Genomic DNA, 22,441 nt, shown 5'->3' with positions numbered 1-22,441 from the left:
TCATTCCGAGTTGTTCGCTCGTTATTTTTTTGTCGCAACGGAGTGATTAGTCGCTAATGCGCATGCGCAATGTCCGCAGTGCGACTGCGCCAAGTAAATTTGCTATGCAGTTAGGTATTTTACTCACGGCATTACAAGGTTTTTTCTTCGTTCTGGTGATCGTAATGTGATTGACAGGAAGTGGGTGTTTCTGGGCGGAAACAGGCCGTTTTATGGGTGTGTGCGAAAAAACGATACCGTTTCTGGGAAAAACGCGGGAGTGGCTGGAGAAACGGAGGAGTGTCTGGGCGAACGCTGGGTGTGTTTGTGACGTCAAACCAGGAACGAAACTGACTGAACTGATCGCAGATGCCGAGTAAGTGTGGAGCTACTCAGAAACTGCTAAGAAGTGTCTATTCGCAATTCTGCTAATCTTTCGTTCGCAATTTTGATAAGCTAAGATTCACTCCCAGTAGGCGGCGGCTTAGCGTGTGCAAAGCTGCTAAAAGCAGCTTGCGAGCGAACAACTCGGAATGACCCCCTATGGTTGGTGGACCGCCATACTGTGGATCTTGACTTTATGGTTCCCCCACCCAGGCTGGCAAAGCCTAGTGCTGGTTACCCTAAACTCGGGGGGTAGAGCCACATCGGTTTCTCCCCTTTTTTAGGGTAACCAGCACCGAAAGTGTTAGTGATAGTTAGGAATTAGGTGAATACCACCCCTTTCTATTTTTAAAAAATAAGTATTTTCTTATTTTCACATACAGAGGGTGGAGATTTCTTCTTTATTTATATTTTTCCTTGGAGTCAAACAATAATCTGATGACTGTATGGAGAGAAAGGAGGTGTGACAACCTCTGGAGACAACATTTCGGGCATATCTGATGAAAAGTTGGTAGTGTAGGGCCAGTTGTAGAGCTAGATGTACTAAGTGGCATCAATATATATATATATATATATATATATATATAAAATGGATCACATACCTTTTACCGGCGTCCGGTATCTCGGCTGTCATGATCCTGACAGCGGAATCCCAGCCACCAGTATGCCGGCAGCGGGACGAGCGATGGAAAGAGCCTTGCTGGCTTGCATCCGGAAAGTATTCACAGCGCTTCACTTTTTCCACATTTTGTTATGTTACAGCCTTATTCCAAAATGGAATAAATTAATTTTTTCCCTCCAAATTCTACACACAGTACCCCATAATGACAATGTGAAAAAAGTGTTTTTGAGATTTTTGCAAATGTATTAAAAATAAAAAAACTAAGAAATCACATGTACATAAGTATCCACAGCCTTCACCATGAAGCGCAAAAAATTGAGCACAAGGGCATCCTGTTTCCACTGATCATCCTTGAGATGTTCTTACAGCTTAATTGGAGTCCACCTGTGATAAATTCAGTTGATTAGATATGATTTGGAAAGGCACACACCTGTCTATATAAGGTCCCACACTTGACAGTGCATGTTTGAGCACAAAACAAGCTTGAAGTCAAATGAATTGTCTGTAGACCTCAGAGACAGGACTGTCTAATCTGAGCAATCAGGGGAGAAGGGCCCTAGTTAGGGAAGTGACCAAGAACCCGATGGTCACTCTGTCAGAGCTACAGCATTCCTCTGTGGAGAGAGGAGAACCTTCCAGAAGGACAACCATCTCTGCAGCAATTCACCAATCAGGCCTGTTTGGTAGAGTGGCCAGACGGAAGCCACTCCTTAGTAAAAAGCACATGGAAGCTCACCAGGAGTTTGCCAAAATGCACCTGAAGGACTCTCAGACCATGAGAAACAAAATTCTCTGGTCTGATGAGACAAAGGTTGAACTCTTTGGCGTGAATGCCAGGCGTCTTGTTTGGAGGAAACCAGGCACCGCTCATCACCAGGCCAATACCATTCCTACAGTGAAGCATGGTGATGGCAGCATCATGCTGTGGGGATGTTTTTCAGCGGTAGGAACTGGGAGACTAGTCAGGATAGAGGGAAAGACAAATGCAGCAATGTATATAGACATCCTGGATGAAAACCTGCTCCAGAGTGCTCTTGACCTCAGACTGAGGCGACGGTTCATCTTTCAGCAGGACAAGACCCTAAGCACACAGCTAAGATATCAAAGGAGTGGCTTCAGGACAACTCTGTGAATGTCCTTGAGTGGCCCAGCCAGAGCCCAGACTTGAATCCTATTGAACATCTCTGGAGAGATCTCAAAATGGTTGTGCACTGACGCTTCCCATGCAACCTGATGGAGCTTGAGCGGTTTCGCAAAGAGGAATGGGCGAAACCGCCCAAAGATAGGTGTGCCAAGCTTGTGGCATCATATTGAAAAAGACTTGAGGCTGTAATTGCTGCCAAAGGTGCATCAACAAAGTATTAAGCAAAGGCTGTGAATACTTATGTACATGTGATTTCTTAGTTTTTCAATTTTAATAAATTGGCAAAAATCTACAAAAAAAAAAAATCACGTTGTCATTATGGGGTATTTTGTTTAGAATTTTGAGGGGAAAAATTAATTTATTCCAATTTGGAATAAGGCTGTAACATAACAAAATTTGGAAAAAGTGAAGCGCTGTGAATACTTTCCAGATGCACTGTATATACTCCCTCTATGAATGTCATGGACACCCATAGAGGGAGAAAAGCCTGTGGCGCCGGTATTCTGGCAGCGTCATTTCAACGCCTGCCGGGCCTACGGTGTCGGCATTGTGACCGCCGGGCTCCTGACAGGCAGTCTCGTGATTGCCTCTCATATAAAATGTATAGGTTAATTGTTTTGTAGTCTTCACTATATAATAAAATAGTTTCATCCTAAATGCATTCCACAGTGAGGACAGAGGGTCCGATTCTAAACAAAGCCAAAAAGAACCAGTTAAGCTATGTACACACTATACAATAGAGCACAGGTTCTCAAACTCGGTCCTCAGGACCCCGCACGGTGCATGTTTTGCAGGTCTCCTTACAGAATCACAAGTGAAATAAGTAGCTCCACCTGTGGACCTTTTAAAATGTGTCAGTGAGTAATTAATACACCTGTGCACTTGCTGGGTTACCTGCAAAACATGCACTGTGTGGGGTCCTGAGGACCGAGTTTGAGAACCACTGCAATAGAGTATTGGGCTAATTTGCCTTTTTTGCTGTGTAGTGTGTAGACATGAGCATATTTGCCAAGCGCTAATAAATCAGTCCAAACTTTTCCAGAATCGATAATCTGCCAACGTTTTCTATGGTTTATCCTGATTACCCTATCCTCCTTGTGGGTGGACATATGCAAATTCAGTGTGGTGTTGCATATAATACAAAACTTAAAAAAAAGTTTCCTTAATGTGTAGCGTAGATATTGGGGCCTTCCAGTGGCAGAAAAATTGTCTATTTTTTGTTCAAAAATATTGCAGAGTGTGTACCTAACTTAACTGTGCACCTTGAACAAACCACGTGCAGAGAAATTAGATTTGGGAGGGTTGTGTCCAAACTCAAATCTAAACTGCAGTGTAAAAAAATAGGATTTTAATTACCTATCGATAAATCCTTTTCTCGTAGTCCGTAGGGGATACTGGGAATCCATTTAGTACCATGGGGTACAGACGGGTCCACTAGGACAGCTGAACAAACCAGAATACTTAACCAAGTAACAGTGCAGGAAGAACGAAGCACCGGGCGGGTGCCCAGTATCCCCTACAGACTACGAGAAAATTATTTACCGGTGGTAATTAAAATCCTATTTTCTCTTACGTCCTTGGGGATACTGGGAATCCATTTAATCATAGGGAAGTACCAAAGCTCCCAAACCGGGTGGGAGAGTGCTGAAGTTCCTGCAGAACTGATTGACCAAACTGAAGGTCCTCAGAGGCCAAAGTATCGAACTTGTAAAACTTTGTAAACGTGTTCGAACCTGACCAAGTAGCTACTCTGCAGAACTGTAAAGCCGAGACACCCCGGGCAGCCGCCCAAGAAGAACCCCCGATCTAGTAGAGTGGGTCTGTACAGATTTTGGAACCGGCAATCCTGCCGTGGAATAAGCATGCTGGATAATGAGCCTGATCCAGCGTGCAATTGACTGCTTTGAAGCAGGACACCCAATTTTATTGGGATCATAGAGAACGAACAGCGAGTCAGATTTCCTGTGACGAGCTGTTCTCTTTACATACACCTTCAAAGCACTCACAACATCCAAAGACTTTGAAGTAGCCGAGGTGTCCGTAACAGCCAGAACCACAATAGGTTTGTTGATGTGAAACGCCAACACCACCTCAGGAAGAAATTGCTGACAAGTTCTGAGTTCAGCTCTGTCCTCATGGAAAATTAGATAGGGACTCTTGTAAGACAACGGCCCTAGCTCTGACACACGTCTTGCTGAAGCCAAGGCCAGCAGTGTGACGGTCTTCCACGTAGGGTACTGTACGTCAACCTCCTGTAACAGTTCAAACCAGTCCAATTGGAGGAACTGCAGCACCAAATTGAGATTCCAAGGTGCCATGCGAGGCACAAAGGGCGGCTGGATGTGCAGAACACCGTTCAAGAACGTCTGGACCTCAGGGAAAGAAGCCAATTGTTTCTGAAAGACAATAGGCAAGGTCAAAATCTGGACTTTAATGGAGCCTAGGCTTAGGCCCACATCCACCCCCAACTGCAGAAAAAGCAGGAGATGTCCCAGATGAAAATTCACCGCAGAATATTGTCTGCTTTCACACTAAGAGACATACTTTTTCCATATACCTTGGTAACGTTTAGACGTTACCCCCTTCCTGGCTTGGATCATAGTCGGGATGACCTTGTCAGGAAACCCTCTCCTGGCTAGAATCAGCCGTTCAACTTTCATGCCGTTAAACGTAGCCGCGGTAAGACTTGATAATCGGGCCCTGTTGCAGAAGATCCTCGCGAAGGGGTAGAGGCCACGGATCTTCGATCAGCATCTCGAGAAGATCCGCGTACCAGACCCTTCGAGGCCAGTCTGGAGCAATGAGGATTGCTTGAACCTTTTCCCTTTTTATTCTCTTTAGAATTCTTGGGATCAGAGGAAGTGGAGGAAACATGTACACCAGCTGGTAGACCCACGAAGTTGTCAGAGCATCTGCCTCCACTGCTTGTGGGTCTCTGGACCTGGAACAATACCACTTGAGCTTCTTGTTGAGTCGAGAGGCCATCATGTCGATCTATGGATATCCCCACTGACGTCGTTAACCACCGGAACACCTCCGGGTGGAGGACCCACTCTCCCGGGTGCAGGTCGTGTCTGCTAAAGAAGTCTGCTTCCCAGTTGACTACTTCCGGAATGAAGACCGCCGACAACGACACAACGTGTTATTCCGCCCACAAGAGAATTCTTGACACCTATGACATTGTTCCTCTGCTTTTCGTTTTGCCATGTTGGTTTATGTACGTTACTGCCGTTACATTGTCCGACTGGACTTGAATGGCCTGATTCTGAAGTAGAAATGAGTCCTGCAGAAGGGCGTTGTAGATTGCCCTGAGTTCCAAGATGTTTATTGGAGGGATGACTTCCCGACTTGACCATCTTCCTTGAAACTGCACCCCCTGTATGACTGTTCCCCAACTCTTTATGCTTGCGTCTGTGGTTAGCAGAATCCAGTTCGGGATTCAGAACCTCCGACCCTCGATGAGGTGAGAAGTCTGTAGACACCACAGAAGGGAGATTCTGGCTTTTGGTGCATGTGAAGATGCGATCCGGACCATTTGATCAACAGATCCAGCTGGAAGGGCCTCGCATGAAACCTTCCGTACTGAAGCGCCTCATGAGAGGCCACCATTTTCCCCAGAAGGTGAATGCACAGATGCACCGAGATCCGGGTTGGCTTCAGGACAGCCCGAACTATCGATTGGATTTCCATAGCCTTCTCCAAGGGAAGGAACACTTTCTGAGACTCTGTGTCCAGTATCATTCCCAGGAAAGGAAGCCTCTGCGTCGGTTCCAGGTGAGATTTTGGTAAGTTCAGAATCCACCCGTGATCCAGGAGTAGTCTGGTTGAGAGGCCAATGCTGTCCAACAACCGCTCCCTGGACGATGCCTTTATCAGAAGATCGTCCAGGTACTGAATTATGTTCATTCCATGTTTGCGGAGTAGAAACATCATCTCTGCCATCATCTTGGTGAACACTCTCGGCGCCGTGGAGAGACCAAATGGCAGGGCTTGGAACTGGAATTGGCAGTCCTGGAGTGCAAACCGTAGATAAGCCTGATGAGGTGGCCAGATAGGAATGTAAAGGTACGCATCCTTCATATCCAGAGACACTAGCAATTCCCCCTCCTCCAGACCAGCTCATAGTGAAGCCCCGCCCCTTCAATGGCGCGCGGTCTTCACGCTTTTTTATACTGGCTGAGGTCACTTTAGTGACTAAAATGGAGTCAGCCCCCTTTTAAGTCTGTTATGCCAGTCTGGGTACTGTGTACACCCGTAGTGTACTTAGACTCAGTTCGCTCCCTCAGAAGCGGTGCGTCTGCACTGTGTACTGAGTCTGGAGACCCAGCTGCCACATCTAGAAGCCGTGAGTCTCCGTACCCTCATGCCGCCATAATGGCCGGCCACCCACTAACCGGTACGCCGGCTTAGTACTCACCACTCTTCTATCTTCTGGCTCTGATAGGGGTGGCGGCGTGCTGCAGGACAATACGATTGCCGTGGTGGGGCTTGCGAATAGTTCCCTTGGGAGCTAGGGTCCTGTCAGCGGGGAACGCGACTATTAACCCTTCAAGAGGTTGGGCCGTTCCCCCCCTAAGTCCCACGAAGCAGACAGGGTGGTGCCATCCAGTCCTGCCTGAAAATAACAAACATATAAAATAAATGCAGAAAACTCTTCAGGAGCTTCCAGTGCCGTGACAGGCTCCTCCGGACACATTTTCTAAACTGAGTCTGGTAGGAGGGGCATAGAGGGAGGAGTCAGCGCACACTATCAGCTTCTGTAATTACTGAAACACAGCCTGTAATAATAAGAATTTACTTACCGATAATTCTATTTCTCGTAGTCCGTAGTGGATGCTGGGGACTCCGTCAGGACCATGGGGTTTAGCGGCTCCGCAGGAGACAGGGCACAATAATAAAAGCTTTAGGATCAGGTGGTGTGCACTGGCTCCTCCCCCTATGACCCTCCTCCAAGCCTCAGTTAGGATACTGTGCCCGGACGAGCGTGCATAATAAGGAAGGATATTGAATCCCGGGTAAGACTCATACCAGCCACACCAATCACACCGTACAACCTGTGATCTGAACCCAGTTAACAGTATGATAACAACGAAGGAGCCTCTGAAAAGATGGCTCACAACAAGAATAACCCGATTTTTGTAACAATAACTATGTACAAGTATTGCAGACAATCCGCACTTGGGATGGGCGCCCAGCATCCACTACGGACTACGAGAAATAGAATTATCGGTAAGTAAATTCTTATTTTCTCTAACGTCCTAAGTGGATGCTGGGGACTCCGTCAGGACCATGGGGATTATACCAAAGCTCCCAAACAGGCGGCAGAGTGCGGATGACTCTGCAGCACCGAATGAGAGAACTCCAGGTCCTCCTCAGTCAGGGTGTGCCCCTGACCAAGTAGCAGCTCGGCAAAGTTGTAAAGCCGAGACCCCTCGGGCAGCCGCCCAAGATGAGCCCACTTCCTTGTGGAATGGGCTTTTACTGATTTTGGCTGTGGCAAGCCTGCCACAGAATGTGCAAGCTGAATTGTACTACAAATCCAGCGAGCAATCGTCTGCTTAGAAGCAGGAACACCCATCTTGTTGGGTGCATACAGGCTAAACAGCGAGTCAGATTTTCTGACTCCAGTCGTCCTGGAAACATATATTTTCAGGGCCCTGACAACGTCAAGTAACTTGGAGTCCTCCAAGTCCCTAGTAGCCGCAGGTACCACAATAGGTTGGTTCATGTGAAAAACAGAAAACACCTTAAGGAGAAATTGAGGACGAGTCCTCAATTCTGCCCTGTCAGAATGAAAAATTAAGTAAGGGCTTTTATATGATAAAGCCGCCCATTCTGACACACGCCTGGCTGAAGCCAGGGCTAATAGAATCTTCACCTTCCATGTGAAATATTTTAATTCCACAGTGGTGAGTGGATCAAACCAATGTGACTTTAGGAAACTCAAAACAACATTGAGATCCCAAGGTGCCACTGGGGGCACAAAAGGAGGCTGTATATGCAGTACCCCTTTTACAAACGTCTGAACTTCAGGCACTGAAGCCAGTTCTTTCTGGAAGAAATTCGACAGGGTCGAAATTTGAACCTTAATGGACCCTAATTTTAGGCCCATAGACAGTCCTGTTTTCAGGAAATGTAGGAACGACCCAGTTGGAATTCCTCTGTAGGGACCTTCTTGGCCTCACACCACGCAACATATTTTCGCCAAATGCGGTGAAAATGTTTTGCGGTTACATCCTTCCTGGCTTCGACCAGGGTAGGGATGACTTCATCTGGAATGCCCTTTCAGGATCCGGCGTTCAACTGCCATGCCGTCAAACGCAGCCGCGGTAAGTCTTGGAACAGACAAGGCCCCTGCTGGAGCAGGTCCTTTCTTAAAGGTAGAGGCCACGGTTCTTCCGTGAGCATCTCTTGAAGTTCCGGGTACCAAATCCTTCTTGACCCATCCAGAACCACGAGTATCGTTCTTACTCATCTCCTTCTTATGATTCTCAGTACTTTTGGTATGAGATGCATAGGAGGGAACACATAACCTGACTGGTACACCCACAGTGTTACCAGAGCGTCCACCGCTATTGCCTGAGGGTCCCTTGACCTGGCGCAATATTTGTCTAGTTTTTTGTTCAGGCGGGACGCCAACATGTCCACCTTTGGTTTTTCCCAACGGTTTACAATCATGTGGAAGACTTCCCGCTGAAGTCCCCACTCTCCCGGGTGGAGGTTATGCCTGCTGAGGAAGTCTGCTTCCCAGTTTTCCACTCCCGGAATTAACACTGCTGAGAGTGTTATCACATGATTTTTCGCCCAGCGAAGAATCCTTGCAGTTTCTGCCATTTCCCTCCTGCTTCATGTGCCGCCCTGTCTGTTTACGTGGGCGACTGCCGTGATGTTGTCCCACTGGATCAATACCGGCTGACCTTGAAGCAGAGGTCTTGCTAAGCTTAGAGCCTTGTAAATTGCCCTTAGCTCCAGTATATTTATGTGGAGAGAAGTCTCCAGACTTGATCACACTCCCTGGAAATTTTTTCCTTGTGTGACTGCTCCCCAGCCACTCAGGCTGGCATCCGTGGTCATCAGGACCCAGTCCTGAATGTCGAATCTGCGGCCCTTTCATAGATGAGCACTCTGCAGCCACCGCAGAAGAAAACACCCTTGTCCTTGGAGACAGGGTTATCCGCTGATGCATCTGAAGATGCGATCCGGACCATTTTCCCAGCAGATTCCACTGAAAGGTTCTTGCGTGAAATCTACCGAATGGGATCGCTTTGTAAGAAACCACCATTTTTCACAGGACCCTTGTGCAATGATGCACTGATACTTTTCCTGGTTTTAGGAGGTTCCTGACTAGCTCGGATAACTCCCTGGCCTTCTTCTCCGGGAGAAAACATCCTTTTCTGGACTGTGTCCAGAATCATTCCTAGGAACATTAGACGTGTCGTCGGAAAAAGCTGCGATTTTGGAATATTTAGAATCCACTCGTGCTGTCGTAGAACTACTTGAGATAGTGCTACTCCGACCGCCAACTGTTCTCTGGACCTTGCCCTTATCAGGAAAGCGTCCATATTTCTTTTAGGAAGAATCATCATTTCGGCCATTACCATGGTAAAGACCCGGGGTGCCGTGGACAATCCAAACGGCAGCGTCTGAACTGATAGTGACAGTTCTGTACCACGAACCTGAGATACCCTTGGTGAGAAGGGCAAAATTTGGACATGTAGGTAAGCGTCTCTGATATCCAGTGACACCATATCGTCCTGGTTCGCTATCACTGCTCAGAGTGACTCCATCTTGATTTGAACCCTTGTATGTAATTGTTCAAATCTTTTAGATCTCACCGAGCCGTTTGGCTTCAGTACCACAATATAGTGTGGAATAATACCCCTTCCCTTGTTGTAGGAGGGGTACTTTGATTATCACCTGCTGGGAATACAGCCTGTGAATTTTTTCCCAATACTGCCTCCCTGTCGGAGGGAGACGTTGGTAAAGCAGACTTCAGGAACTTGTGAGGGGAAGACGTCTCGAATTTCCAATGTACACCTGGGATACTACGTGTAGGATCCAGGAGTCCACTTGCGAGTGAGCCCACTGCGTGCTGAAACTCTTGAGATGACCCCCCACCGCACCTGAGTCCGCTTGTATGGCCCCAGCGTCATGCTGCGGACTTGGCAGAAGCTGTGGAGGACTTCTGTTCCTGGGAATGGGCTGCCTGCTGCAGTCTTCTTCCCTTTCCTCTAACCCTGGGCAGATATGACTGGCCTTTTGCCCGCCTGCCTTTATGGGTACGAAAGGACTGAGACTGAAAAGACTGTGTCCTTTTCTGCTGAGATGTGACTTGGGGTAACAAAAGTGGATTTTCCAGCTGTTGCCATGTCCACCAGGTCCGATGGACCGCCCCTTTATACGGCAATACTTCCATGTGCCGTCTGGAATCTGCATCACCTGACCACTGTCATGTCTATAAACATCGTCTGGCAGATATGGACATCACATCTACTCTTGATCCCAGAATGCGCATCTCGCATATATAGAAATGCATCCTTAAAATGCTCTATAGTCAATAAAATATTGTTCCTGTCAAGGGTATCAATATTTTCAGTCAGGAAATCCGACCAAGCCCCCCCAGCGCTGCACATTCAGGCTGAGGCGATTGCTGGTCGTAGTATAACACCAGTATGTGTGTATATACTTTTTAGGATATTTTTCAGCTTCCTATCAGCTGGCTCTTTGAGGGTGGCCGTATCTGGAGACGGTAACGCCACTTGTTCTTATAAGCGTGTGAGCGCCTTATCCACTCTAAGGTGTGTTTCCCAACTCGCCCTCACTTCTGGCGGGAAAGGGTATACCTCCAATAATTTTCTATCGGAGGAAACCCACGTATCATCACACACTTTAATTTATCTGATTCAGGAAAAACTACAAGTAGATTATTCCCACCCTACATAATACCCTTATTTGTGGTACTTGTAGTATCAGAAATATGTAACACCTCCTTCATTGCCCTTAACATGTAACGTGTGGCCCTAAAGGAAAATACGTTTGTTTCTTCACCGTCGACACTGAAGTCAGTGTCCGTGTCTGTGTCGACCAACTGAGGTAAATGGGCGTTTTTACAAGCCCCTGACGGTGTCTGAGACGCCTGGACAGGTACTAATTTGTTTGCCGGCCGTCTCATGTCGTCAACCGACCTTGCATCGTGTTGACATTATCACGTAATTCCTAAATAAGCCATCCATTCCGGTGTCGACTCCCTAGAGAGTGACATCACCAATACAGGCAATTTGCTCCGCCTCCTCACCAACATCGTCCTCCTACATGTCGACACACACGTACCGACACACAGCACACACACAGGGAATGCTCTGATAGAGGACAGGACCCCACTAGCCCTTTGGGGAGACAGAGGGAGAGTTTGCCAGCACACACCAAAAACGCTATAATTATACAGGGACAACCCCTTATACAAGTGTTTTCCCTTATAGCATTTTCACATATGTAATCATATCGCCAAATAAGTGCCCCCCCTCTCTGATTTAACCCTGTTTCTGTAGTGCAGTGCAGGGGAGAGCCTGGGAGCCTTCCTCACAGCAGAGCTGAGCAGGAAAATGGCGCCGTGTGCTGAGGAGAATAGGCCCCGCCCCCTAAAACGGCGGGCTCTTCTCCCGGAGTTTGTGAGATCTGGCAGGGGTTAAATACATCCATATAGCCTCAAGGGCTATATGTGATGTATTTTAGCCATAAAAAAGGTATAATACATTGCTGCCCAGGGCGCCCCCCCCAGCGCCCTGCACCCTCAGTGACCGCTGGTATGAAGTGTGCTGACAACAATGGCGCACAGCTGCAGTGCTGTGCGCTACCTTATGAAGACTGAAAGTCTTCTGCCGCCTGTTTCTGGACCTCTGGACCTCTTCAACTTCGGCATCTGCAAGGGGGGTCGGCGGCACGGCTCCGGGACGAACCCCAGGGTGAGACCTGTGTTCCGACTCCCTCTGGAGCTAATGGTGTCCAGTAGCCTAAGAAGCAAATCCATCCTGCACGCAGGTGAGTTTACTTCTCTCCCCTAAGTCCCTCGTAGCAGTGAGCCTGTTGCCAGCAGGACTCACTGAAAATAAAAAACCTAACTTAAACTTTTATTCTAAGCAGCTCAGGAGAGCCACCTAGATTGCACCCTTCTCGGCCGGGCACAAAAATCTAACTGAGGCTTGGAGGAGGGTCATAGGGGGAGGAGCCAGTGCACACCACCTGATCCTAAAGCTTTTATTATTGTGCCCTGTCTCCTGCGGAGCCGCTAAACCCCATGGTCCTGACGGAGTCCCCAGCATCCACTTAGGACGTTAGAGAAAAGACAGTTACGGTCGATTGGCTTTTCCTTTATCTCTCTTGTACATCTATTTATTCCCAACTCAGAATCAGGCCCAGGATTTCTATAGGCTACACACAGTCGGATAAGCCTATGTACACACTAGACGGCTGCAAACGATGCAATGTCTTCAGCAAAGGGACCCGGCAGGGGTGCCAGCATCGGCAAGGTGCCGGCAGCGACAAACAACACACACGGGAGCTTTAATGTCAGCAACATAGTGATACACACTGGACGATATCATGAACGCCGGCTACTGAAATACACTGTTACAGTATAGAATTGGCAGCGCGCTACCTATTACCGTAATTGGGCAGCACCCAGCCATATTATGTTACATAGCAGCACAGCTGTGGTCCAGCACCCATCTGTTTCCTTTCTGCTGTCCACCCATTGACTCCACCCCTCCTCTTTCCGATTGGTTGGACTGCATAACACATGCACAGACAATCTTCCACACTGACTTGCTTGCCCAGCATGCTGCTCTGACAGGGGCTGTCACTGCGCAGCACAGGAGTACAGGAGGCGTTACCAGCAACTGAAGAGGTAAGGGTCAGCGACCAGATCTCCACATCTGCTCCCAGCCTGGACACAGAGGGTCCTAGCTGCACTACATTCCCCCCACATCCCACTCCTGCCTCTTTCTACCCCTGCATGCCTGTCTGTCATACAGTTAGTGTCTGCTTCTCCCTGCTACCCCCCCCCCCCCCCCATTTGTGCCTGTAACTGTCATCCACTGTCTATTCCTGCCTGTTTTCCTCCTTTATCACTAGTTTTGTGTGTGTGTCTCCATCTGTCCCAACCATGTGTACCACTGCACCGACCCATGTGTACCACTGCCCCGAACCATGTGTGCCCCTGCCCCGAACCATGTGTGCCTCTGCCCCGACCCATGTGTGCCCCTGCCCCGAACCATGTGTGCCTCTGCTGGGCCAGTGCTTTGGAGAGACCGAGAGATAAACTACCAGTTAATAAGCTCTTAACTGCCAGGCTGTTTAAAAAATTACAGGAGCTGAGTGGTTGGTATCTTACCTTTCTCCAAGCTTTGATACATATGCCCATTATACAGCATGGTTGTCAATGTTTTAAATTAACAATGCAAATCTTGATAAGTTAAATCTCTGTACCCTGGAGGGACACATTCTAATATAACAGCCCTTAAATTGTGCAACTACTAATAAAACTGGCATAGACTGTAAAATAAAGAACACGGTGTCAGAGCTGAATATTGGTTTATTCCAATTATGTTTTCCAGGCTCCATTTAGCAGCGTACAGCATGTAACTAAATACAAATGAGAGGTTTATACCAGCAAAGAACAACTTGTCCCCAGAGTGCTATGCAAATGAAAATACTCATTTTTAATAATTAAACCGTTTACAAACATCTTTATTTTGATTGCTGTATAAAATAAAAGCATTCACTTTTACATAACCCATTTTCATATTCAGGCATTTGCATCAGACACATTTTTTGGTCAGTTACTGACAGGCGTCACAATGCCAGAGGTTTAATATGGAATTAGTATATTTATAGAGCCTATGATTATATTATTTTTTCTCTGGATTTGCACAAAAAAAATCTTATTACATATCATTTGATGTGTTCTAAGACATCATATTAGATAAAACTAGCACTAACAGACACATATGACCCTATTCTTTTAAGCAGGACCCAGTAGTCATTGTGACTGTCCAAGAGGAGATGGAAGTACAGGGTTATTGGATAGACTGATATTCACGTACTCAAATCTAATGCAGTGTCATGGCAATGTCCACATAGGTCATAAAGTCACTCCACTGACTATTTAACACAGTTTTTATAAGAAAAATAGAATCATGCCCCAAGAATCTGAATGAACAGGAGCCCAACAGGAAATTTAACTTTTTAATGATTTCTTGGTGTGATATTGAGTTAATTGGTATCGGTGGAAGGGGTGAATTGTTTAATGGGTGTTGGGGAGGAATGTATTAATTGGTGCTGGGCAGGAGGGTTAATGGGTGCGTGGATTAATGGATGCAGAGGGGGGTTAATGAGTCCAGCAGGTGAATGGAATAATATGTACTATGTGGGTGGAGGTTAATGGGTGCAAAGAGGGGAATTTAATGGCTGCTGGGAGTGAATAGATGAATGGATGCTGAGAATGAATATATAAAAAAGTGCTGGGTAGTGGAGAGGTTAATGGGTGTTGAAAGTGCATGGATTAATATGTGCTGTGAGAGGAGTAATGGGTCCTGAAAATGCATGAATTAATAGATGCTAAGTGGGGGAGGTTAATGGGTGCAGAGAATAAATTAATTAACAGGTTCTGAGTGGGGGAGGTTAGTGGGTGTTAAGAGGGGGGTTAATGGCAGTTGGGAGTGAATGGATTAATGGGTGCTGCGTGAGGGAGGTTAATGTGTGGATGGATTAGTAGGTTGTAAGTGGGAGGAGGTTAATAGGTGATGTGATAGAGGTTAATGGTTGCTAGGAGTGAATGGATTAATGGATGCTGGGTGGAAGAGATTAATGTGTGATGAGAGTAAATGGATCAATAGGTGCTTGGTGGGTGGAGGTTATTAGGTGATGTGATGGAGGTTAATGGTTAATGGTTGCTGGGAGTGAATGGATTAATAGGTGTTAGGTGGGAGGATTAGTGGGTGCTGAGTGAGGAGTTAACATGTTCTAGGGGTGAATGGACTAATGGGTGCTGGGTTGGGGGGTTTTAAGGAATGTTAATAGAGTTAACACATTTGTTAATGGGTACTGTGAGGGTGAATTGATTAATTGATTAGAGAGGAACAAGTTAATGAGTGCTGAGTGTGCAAATAGATAAATGGGTGATCATGGAGGAAGTTCATAGGTGCTGAAAGGGTGGAAAAATGTGTTATTGGGGGCTGTTAGGGTGAACTGGTATTGTGTTATTGGGGGCTGTTATGGGTGAATTGATTAATGGGTTCTTGAACGGAATGGGTTAATGGGTGCTAAGTGTGGGGAGAATGGATTAACGGGTGTTGGTGGTGAATGGATTCATGGTGGAGGGACGTTAATGGGCACTGACAGTATGGATGGGAAAAGTTAATGGATGCTGAGTGGAGAGGGATCTGGTAAATGGAGTTGATGGGTGTGGAGGTAAATGGGTATATTGGGTGCTCTAGTTCTGCAAAAAAGTGTAACATTTACACACAGGACGTGCGAAAAATTACTCAACCCAGTTGTCTAAACACTGTGATAAATACGTACGTGATTGCATCCATGTAAATGGATGCAAAAGGGTGTACTGGGGAGTAAGTGCTCGGCATTGTGAAACCTTGCATTGACCTTGCACCCAAGCAGTGCCTAAGGTAATCATCAGGGGATTTCAGGACCCTGCTGAACACAACAATTGGCGGTGCTTCCAATATTCAGCTACAGGGTGAAGGGGTATTTAATTAAGTGCTAAAACGCTTAACAAATGTCATTTCACCACTACATTTTTATAAAGGGTAGTCAAGGAGCACTTTGATAAAACTGTTACAATAAAACAATGCCTGTTTAGGTAAAGTTCTTGTCCCGAGTAGGATAGTGTTATTTTATTAATGATAAAGTCATCAATTGAGGAAATTCCAAATTAGGGGGGTAATTCAGACCTGATCGCTGCTGTGCATTTTCGCACAGCGGGTGATCAGATCTGAACTGCGCATGCGTATGCACCGCAATGCACCGGTGCATCGGACGACTGCACTGGGCATCGGTGCCTAGCGACAGGACGGTGCAAAAATTTCGAACGCTCGGGCGTTTGCAAGGTAATTGACAGGAAGAGAGCGTTTGTGGGTGGCAACTGACCGTTTTACAGGAGTTTCAGGGAAGGTGTCTGATGTCAGCTCCGGTCCCGATCAGCTTCAAACAATCGCAGCGGCTGAGAAAGTCCTGGGCTGAGCAGAGACTGCACAAGCTAATGTTTGTGCAGCTCTGCTACAAAAGCAAACACACACCTGCACAGCGCTTTTTCCCTCCGCTGTATGCAGCTACTATCTGATCGCAGAGCTGCAAAAATCGCACCCTAGCAATCAGGTCTGAATTACCCCCTAGAGCCATATCTTTTGTTTGGAATCATATTCCCATCAGATTCATTGCAGATTTTCGGAAACAGTCACCGGTCTTAAAATAAATGCCAGTGTATACTTTTTGTTAGAATATTGGCAACAATGATATGCCCATAATGCCCCATCTAGCACTTACCTACAGTATCACAGGGTTCATCTTTGTGAACGCAAAAATCAGTTCTAAGGAGAGAATACAGATAACTGTGTTATTTGCATATGTAACCAGAGAGCACAGACAGCCTGACTATAGCTTTTTATGGAAGAATAACACACACAGTTGAATTTCAGAAATCATAATTGTCTCTACTAAATAGAAAGTACTGTATATGACGGCATACACTATTGAATTCTGTATGGACAATGAAAGCACCAGCAAATCCAGAACACTTAGATTACTAAGAAGATGGAAGTCTCTGTACCTGGTCATAAATACAGCGACATCAACCGGCATTTCATCCCTGGCTCCCGGCACATAATTGTTCCCCAAATACTTAGTGCCTCCATGCTCCTCATTCTGCCAGTGGCAGAAACTCTCCAGAGACCTCTCCCCGTGATGTCCAATAGACAGCTTGGCCTACAAAGCGGACAGACATGTTAGTCATATGAGGTACCAATGTACTGCCCTTTACTATAAATGAATACCATAAGTATGGGTGTAAATTTATATCCCAAGCATTCCTCATATACGCTAAGACATTTCCTATACAGAGCCACCTGTATACACAATGGTTATAGCCTAGTAATATATCAGGGTCCAGTTGCATTCTCATCTTACCGGGCGACTGTGCAGCAGAACCAACTTAGTAACACGGATGTTCACTTTGATTCCAAGGCTTTGGTGTTGAAACATGTTGTAAACCTGATAGATCAGAAAATGTAAAATTAGGCTTACTTCATACAGCGAGGGAGAAGCTAAGTGCAGACATGTTCCTCTCTAGCATAATTCAGCAACAAGAGAGTCAGACGTTGCCTAAGTAAGCTAAATATCCCCAATTATGTCTTGTTTGAGAATAACCCCAACCCCAACTTTCACTTGTTATTTTGAATGTGAAGTTTTTATAGCGTCTTAAACCCATCACTAATAGCAGCACTGTGACATTTAGAAGTGGATGCGTTTGTGATCTGCACTTAAGTACTAAAAGACGAAAATGAAAATAAGCATATTAAATGTGCCAATGTTCAATGCAGATGTTTCCAGCTCTAAAGCAGGAGCCTTTGTATCAGACGTACGTCAAGCGTATAACTTAGCGCATATACCCTATAGATTGTAAGCTTGCGAGCAGGGCCTTCCTACCTCTGTCTGTCTGTCTGTCTCTCTGTCTGTCTCTGCCCAGTTTTGTTCTATAATTGTTGTTCTAATTGTAAAGCGCAACGGAATATGCTGCGCTATATAAGAAACTGCTAATAAATATATAAATAATACCTTACCCCCATAAAAGCTGAAAGGGTCAATACACAACCAGCAGCATATAGGTAGTTCTGCTGATGGTAGTTATTATCACTATATCACTGCACCATCCACCAGTGCCCAAACAAGTATCAGTGAATGTGTCTAGATCTAGGGATAAAGAGATGCATCCACGTGCAAAAAACTATATACGGATTTATGCATACAGCTAAATGAGCCCCAGAGAATTTCACATCCAAAGATGAAAATACCTTATTCCTGACATACTGTCATGAGAACGCACTTATGGTATCTCATTTCTAGAGAAGCCTCCCAGCATACTGCCCCCCCACATCACATGGCACATCTCTTGCACCATGGAGTCCTGTCTGGGATGAGGGGGTAATGCTAGCAATTAGATATAGCCCATCAAATATGGGCCATCCTTTAAACTAACATGTCACAGGACACTTGTACTGGGTGTAGTATGGAATGCCGGCGGTCGGGCTCCCGGCGACCAGCATACCGGCGCCGGGAGCCCGACCGCCGGCATACTGACAGCGTGGCGAGCGCAAAGGAGCCCCTTGCGGGCTCGCTGCGCTCGCCACGCTACGCGCGCCACACTATTTTATTCTCCCTCCAGGGGGGTCGTGGACCCCCACGAGGGAGAATAGTTGTCGGTATGCCGGGATTCCGGCGCCAGTATACTGTGCGCCGGGATCCCGACATTCGGCATACAGAAGACCACCCCTTGTACTATACCCATTTATCTATTCTCATGATATAACAGTAGGGAAGTTAATCATTAATGTTATGCTAAGTATCCATAAAAGATACTGTACATAGGTTTGCGAATTCTCAAGAAATATCTATATATATTAACTTGAAAAATCTCTCTCACTGACTCATCACTAATTCTCTTACTTCCCGATATGTTAGGAAGCTGAAATGTAACATAGGTATTCTTCAGGCGGGAAATAGGAAAACTACATAAGTAGATTTTAATAAACCTCCCCTAAGGGGATGAAAAGGGGGTTGACATAATGATGTCATTACCGATGCGTGGATTGCGTTGCGGGAACGATAACACCCAATCAGAACAAAATTTGGATTGCACCTCCAGTGTGTAGAATTTAATAAAGTATGAAAATGGTCCTGTCACTTTTTACCGTATTGTTATGCACACCAGTGCCTGCAGGAATGTACTGGTGTTTGAACTGTTATGCACACCAGTGCCTGCAGGAATGTACTGGTGTCTGAACAGAGAGGGATGCAAAACAAATGAACTCACAGACAGACTGGGAAATATGACATAACGTACACAGAAGGTGATAGGGTAACAAAACCAACACAGAGTGAACAGAGAAGCCCAGAGGCTAAGAAACTGGGTGTCTCCCTAGTATTAGAAATGCTCAGATGGAAAAAGCAAGATGTTGTGTTTTAATACGTAGAGAACCCGAAATGCTGTTGCTAAGGGCAACAGCAAAACCCTAAAGGGTTACCAACGGGTGTGGCAGTAAACTCCTTGGTCAGAGATGGAATAATAGACACAAGGAGAGTCTCCACAATCCTAATTCTCACTTGCAGGGCCCAGGTTCAGCTTACTGCCACTAAACTGACACATGGACGCCCTGCACAGTGAGAGAGGATAAAGCAGGCAGGTCTGAAAGTACAGCCACAAACCTGCTGGGTTCACAGAATAGCAAAAGAACCTCAGCAGGCTAAACGACTGACTCCAGTCTTACTGCTAGGTCTGGATTGGCAGAGTGTAGTACCAAATCCCCAGGCCTATTTGCAGTAAGCAACAACAAATACAAAGCTACACAGTACTGGCTAACTTTCAGGAACTGACTAACCAACAAAGATTCAGCAGCATCTGCTTAACCTGAGAAGAGGCCTTATAAAGCAGGTGCTGTCCACGCCCCCCTCAGACCTCACAGACTGTGAGCACAAAAACCAGCACCGGATCCCCTGCCTGTAACCACTGCACAGCAAAAGACCCGAACCGGAGTATCAGCTGCGCTCAGGTTACTCCGCTAGCACTTGTCTCCCGGTTGCCATGACGACGTGGCAGCACAGGGCAGGAGACCCTAACACGTATCTGCTACGGGTAATCCTCAGGTAACGCCAAGAACCAAGTATTAATATTTCCGTATATTAAGACATCTCAGATTTACAGCTCTATAGATTTATCACATTTTTAACACTCATTTATATTTACAACCGTGAAAATCAGAAACTCCCGTGCAAAGAACGTGTAGAACAGCTAGTAATCTAATAAAATCCATCCAGGAAAGGACAGTTATGACCCCTGGGTAAGGACTGGAATATTCTGGGCCTAATCATTTATGGTCACGTTAAAAGAGTTTATAGGTTGGATGTTTATTTATTTGCGGTCTGGCTGACATCACACTATCCTATGAAAAGCCACCAAGTTCAAAGACATTCCAGACAGTGGCTCTACGTTTATTGATGTTTCTGAACAGCTGCCATAGAATTCAAATAGAACAGTCATCATCGTTATAGATATGCATGAGCAGGCCTACATTCATAGAACACACATTAAGTGAATGTTCAACAAAACCGACATGCATTAAGGCATCTGAATGTGCCTTGCAATCTGAACCATCTGCATTAATGTCATTTTAAGACACTGAGAGATCACAACCAAAATCTGCCATTCAAGGTGGTATGACATCCGCTGACTCACACAATACAATAATAACACTTTCTGTTGCAATAAACACACGATCACCAAAGACATTTATCAAATATATTCCACAAGATGCTGTCATTTTTCAATTAATTTAGAAAATGATTAAATCAAGGGTCTGATTGGTTGTCACAGGTTATATCTCCAATTCTCCAGTGCCCCTTATTGTATCTCCACACTTTGCACAGAGATAAGTAAAAGTGGTCCAAACAGATAAATTGTTTTCATAGTTCCAATTTTTTAACAATTGTGTTAATACTTACTTTGCTTGCCATATTGGTAATTCAATCCATGTTTTGCTACACAATCTGCTTAAAATAACTACATTGCTGACACTGGCACGTGTGCTATCAATGTGATAACTATAGCAAACCAGCTTTTAATTTTTTTTTTTTCTGTTGCACAAAATAGATATCTGGATTAAGCAAGCAATCTAATGAAATGGCAAGTTTTCAGTTTTTGCATCTGACATGTCCATATTTATCCATTTAGTTAGTAATTTATGGAGAGCAATTCCAAGTGTAGAACAAACTGAATTCCAAAATGGCTGTAGTGTTGCCAGTCAAGTCCATCCTAGGTTTACTTATACCCTTTTTATACCGCCTGAGGCGGGTCGCACCCGGGAGCCTGACACAAATGCTTCCCAGCTGCGACCTGCCTCAGGCCCCTTTCCACCGCTGTTTCCAATCCGGCATATTGCCAGGTTGGTGGCGTCATCGGTGACGCAGTGGGGGCGGTGCTTAGAGATCACATGATCTCCAAGCGCCGCCTGTCCACACCGAGTGAACGGCAAACGGGTCGCATCGACCCGGCTTCCCATTTACACAGCACAGCGAACGGGGTTGAACACGTGTTCAACCCTGCTTGCTAACCGAGTTGAAATACCTGGTCGCTCGACCCGGATTATTCCAACTGGGCCCTTTTACACTACACAGAAACACGGGTTATGCTCGCTCATGTGCAAAAACCAGTGTTCCAAGCTGGCGGTGTAAAGGGGGTATCATACCCCTTTTCCACTGACATGAAAATCCCAGGTTATTGCACGTGAACACACACTAACCAGGATTTTTGTCAGTGAAAATGTCCCAACCCGGGTCCAGGATGCTAGCAAGCAGGGTTTTTCCTGGGAAGGTTCAGTGTAAATGGCTACCCCAGGTCGATCCGACCCGGGACCCATTTGATCTCATCTCCAGGTGCCGGTGCTGCACCTGTGTGCAGTGACATCGCTGGCCCAGGGATAAGCCGGGTCCAGCTGTCTGTCTGAAAGGGCACTCATCCGGTTTGCATCCTGCAACACGGCTTATTAACCTGAAAGGGGTATCATACCATTTCAGATATACAACACAGAAAATTACTGGGTTTATCAAGCTTTCCTGGCAAACAGCAGGAAAGCTCCAGGTAAAGTGCAGGGTAAAGTGTAGGGTCGGGGACACAAAGCATTCCCACAGAGCAAAAACTCGGGTCGATGAGCGGTTTTCTGTGAAAGGGGTATTACAGTCATTTTAAAGTTAATACAATAATCGCAGTTGCCTTACATATGCCACCTACTGTACAATTAACGGAACTGCGCGTAAATCCAGGCTGTACCCTTTTGTAGTAAATGTTATACATACCATATTCATGACGGTAAGAATAAATCTCTGTGCAGCTTCGGCACCGTGGTATTGCACCATGTCCGCATCGGCCACAACAAGGGTCTCAACCGTGTGCTCCTCTGTGAGTCGGATGGCATTCCTCCGTTTACGCCAATCACTGCCTTCTTCACTCTTGCTCACCTTCTTTTTTTTTCCTT

The 22,441-nt window shown here is 46.0% G+C and overlaps 1 protein-coding gene across 4 annotated transcripts in view; it reads right to left on the bottom strand.

Annotated features, from left to right (window-relative positions):
- ADAMTS17 (ADAM metallopeptidase with thrombospondin type 1 motif 17) overlaps positions 1-22,441 on the bottom strand; it is a 547,181-nt gene that overhangs the window by 428,199 nt on the left and 96,541 nt on the right. For all 4 annotated transcript variants that reach the window (XM_063925679.1, XM_063925677.1, XM_063925678.1 and 1 more), the window contains exons 4-7: positions 22,263-22,438; positions 17,325-17,408; positions 16,969-17,123; positions 16,686-16,729 (exon numbers count right to left, since the gene is read on the bottom strand). In XM_063925679.1, the coding sequence (XP_063781749.1) occupies positions 16,686-16,729; positions 16,969-17,123; positions 17,325-17,408; positions 22,263-22,438 (459 nt within the window). The remainder of the gene's footprint in view (positions 1-16,685; positions 16,730-16,968; positions 17,124-17,324; positions 17,409-22,262; positions 22,439-22,441) is intronic.

Source organism: Pseudophryne corroboree, chromosome 6, assembly GCF_028390025.1.
Source record: "Pseudophryne corroboree isolate aPseCor3 chromosome 6, aPseCor3.hap2, whole genome shotgun sequence".
NCBI classification, from domain to species: domain Eukaryota; kingdom Metazoa; phylum Chordata; class Amphibia; order Anura; family Myobatrachidae; genus Pseudophryne; species Pseudophryne corroboree.
This window is presented reverse-complemented; position numbering and strand designations above follow the sequence as displayed.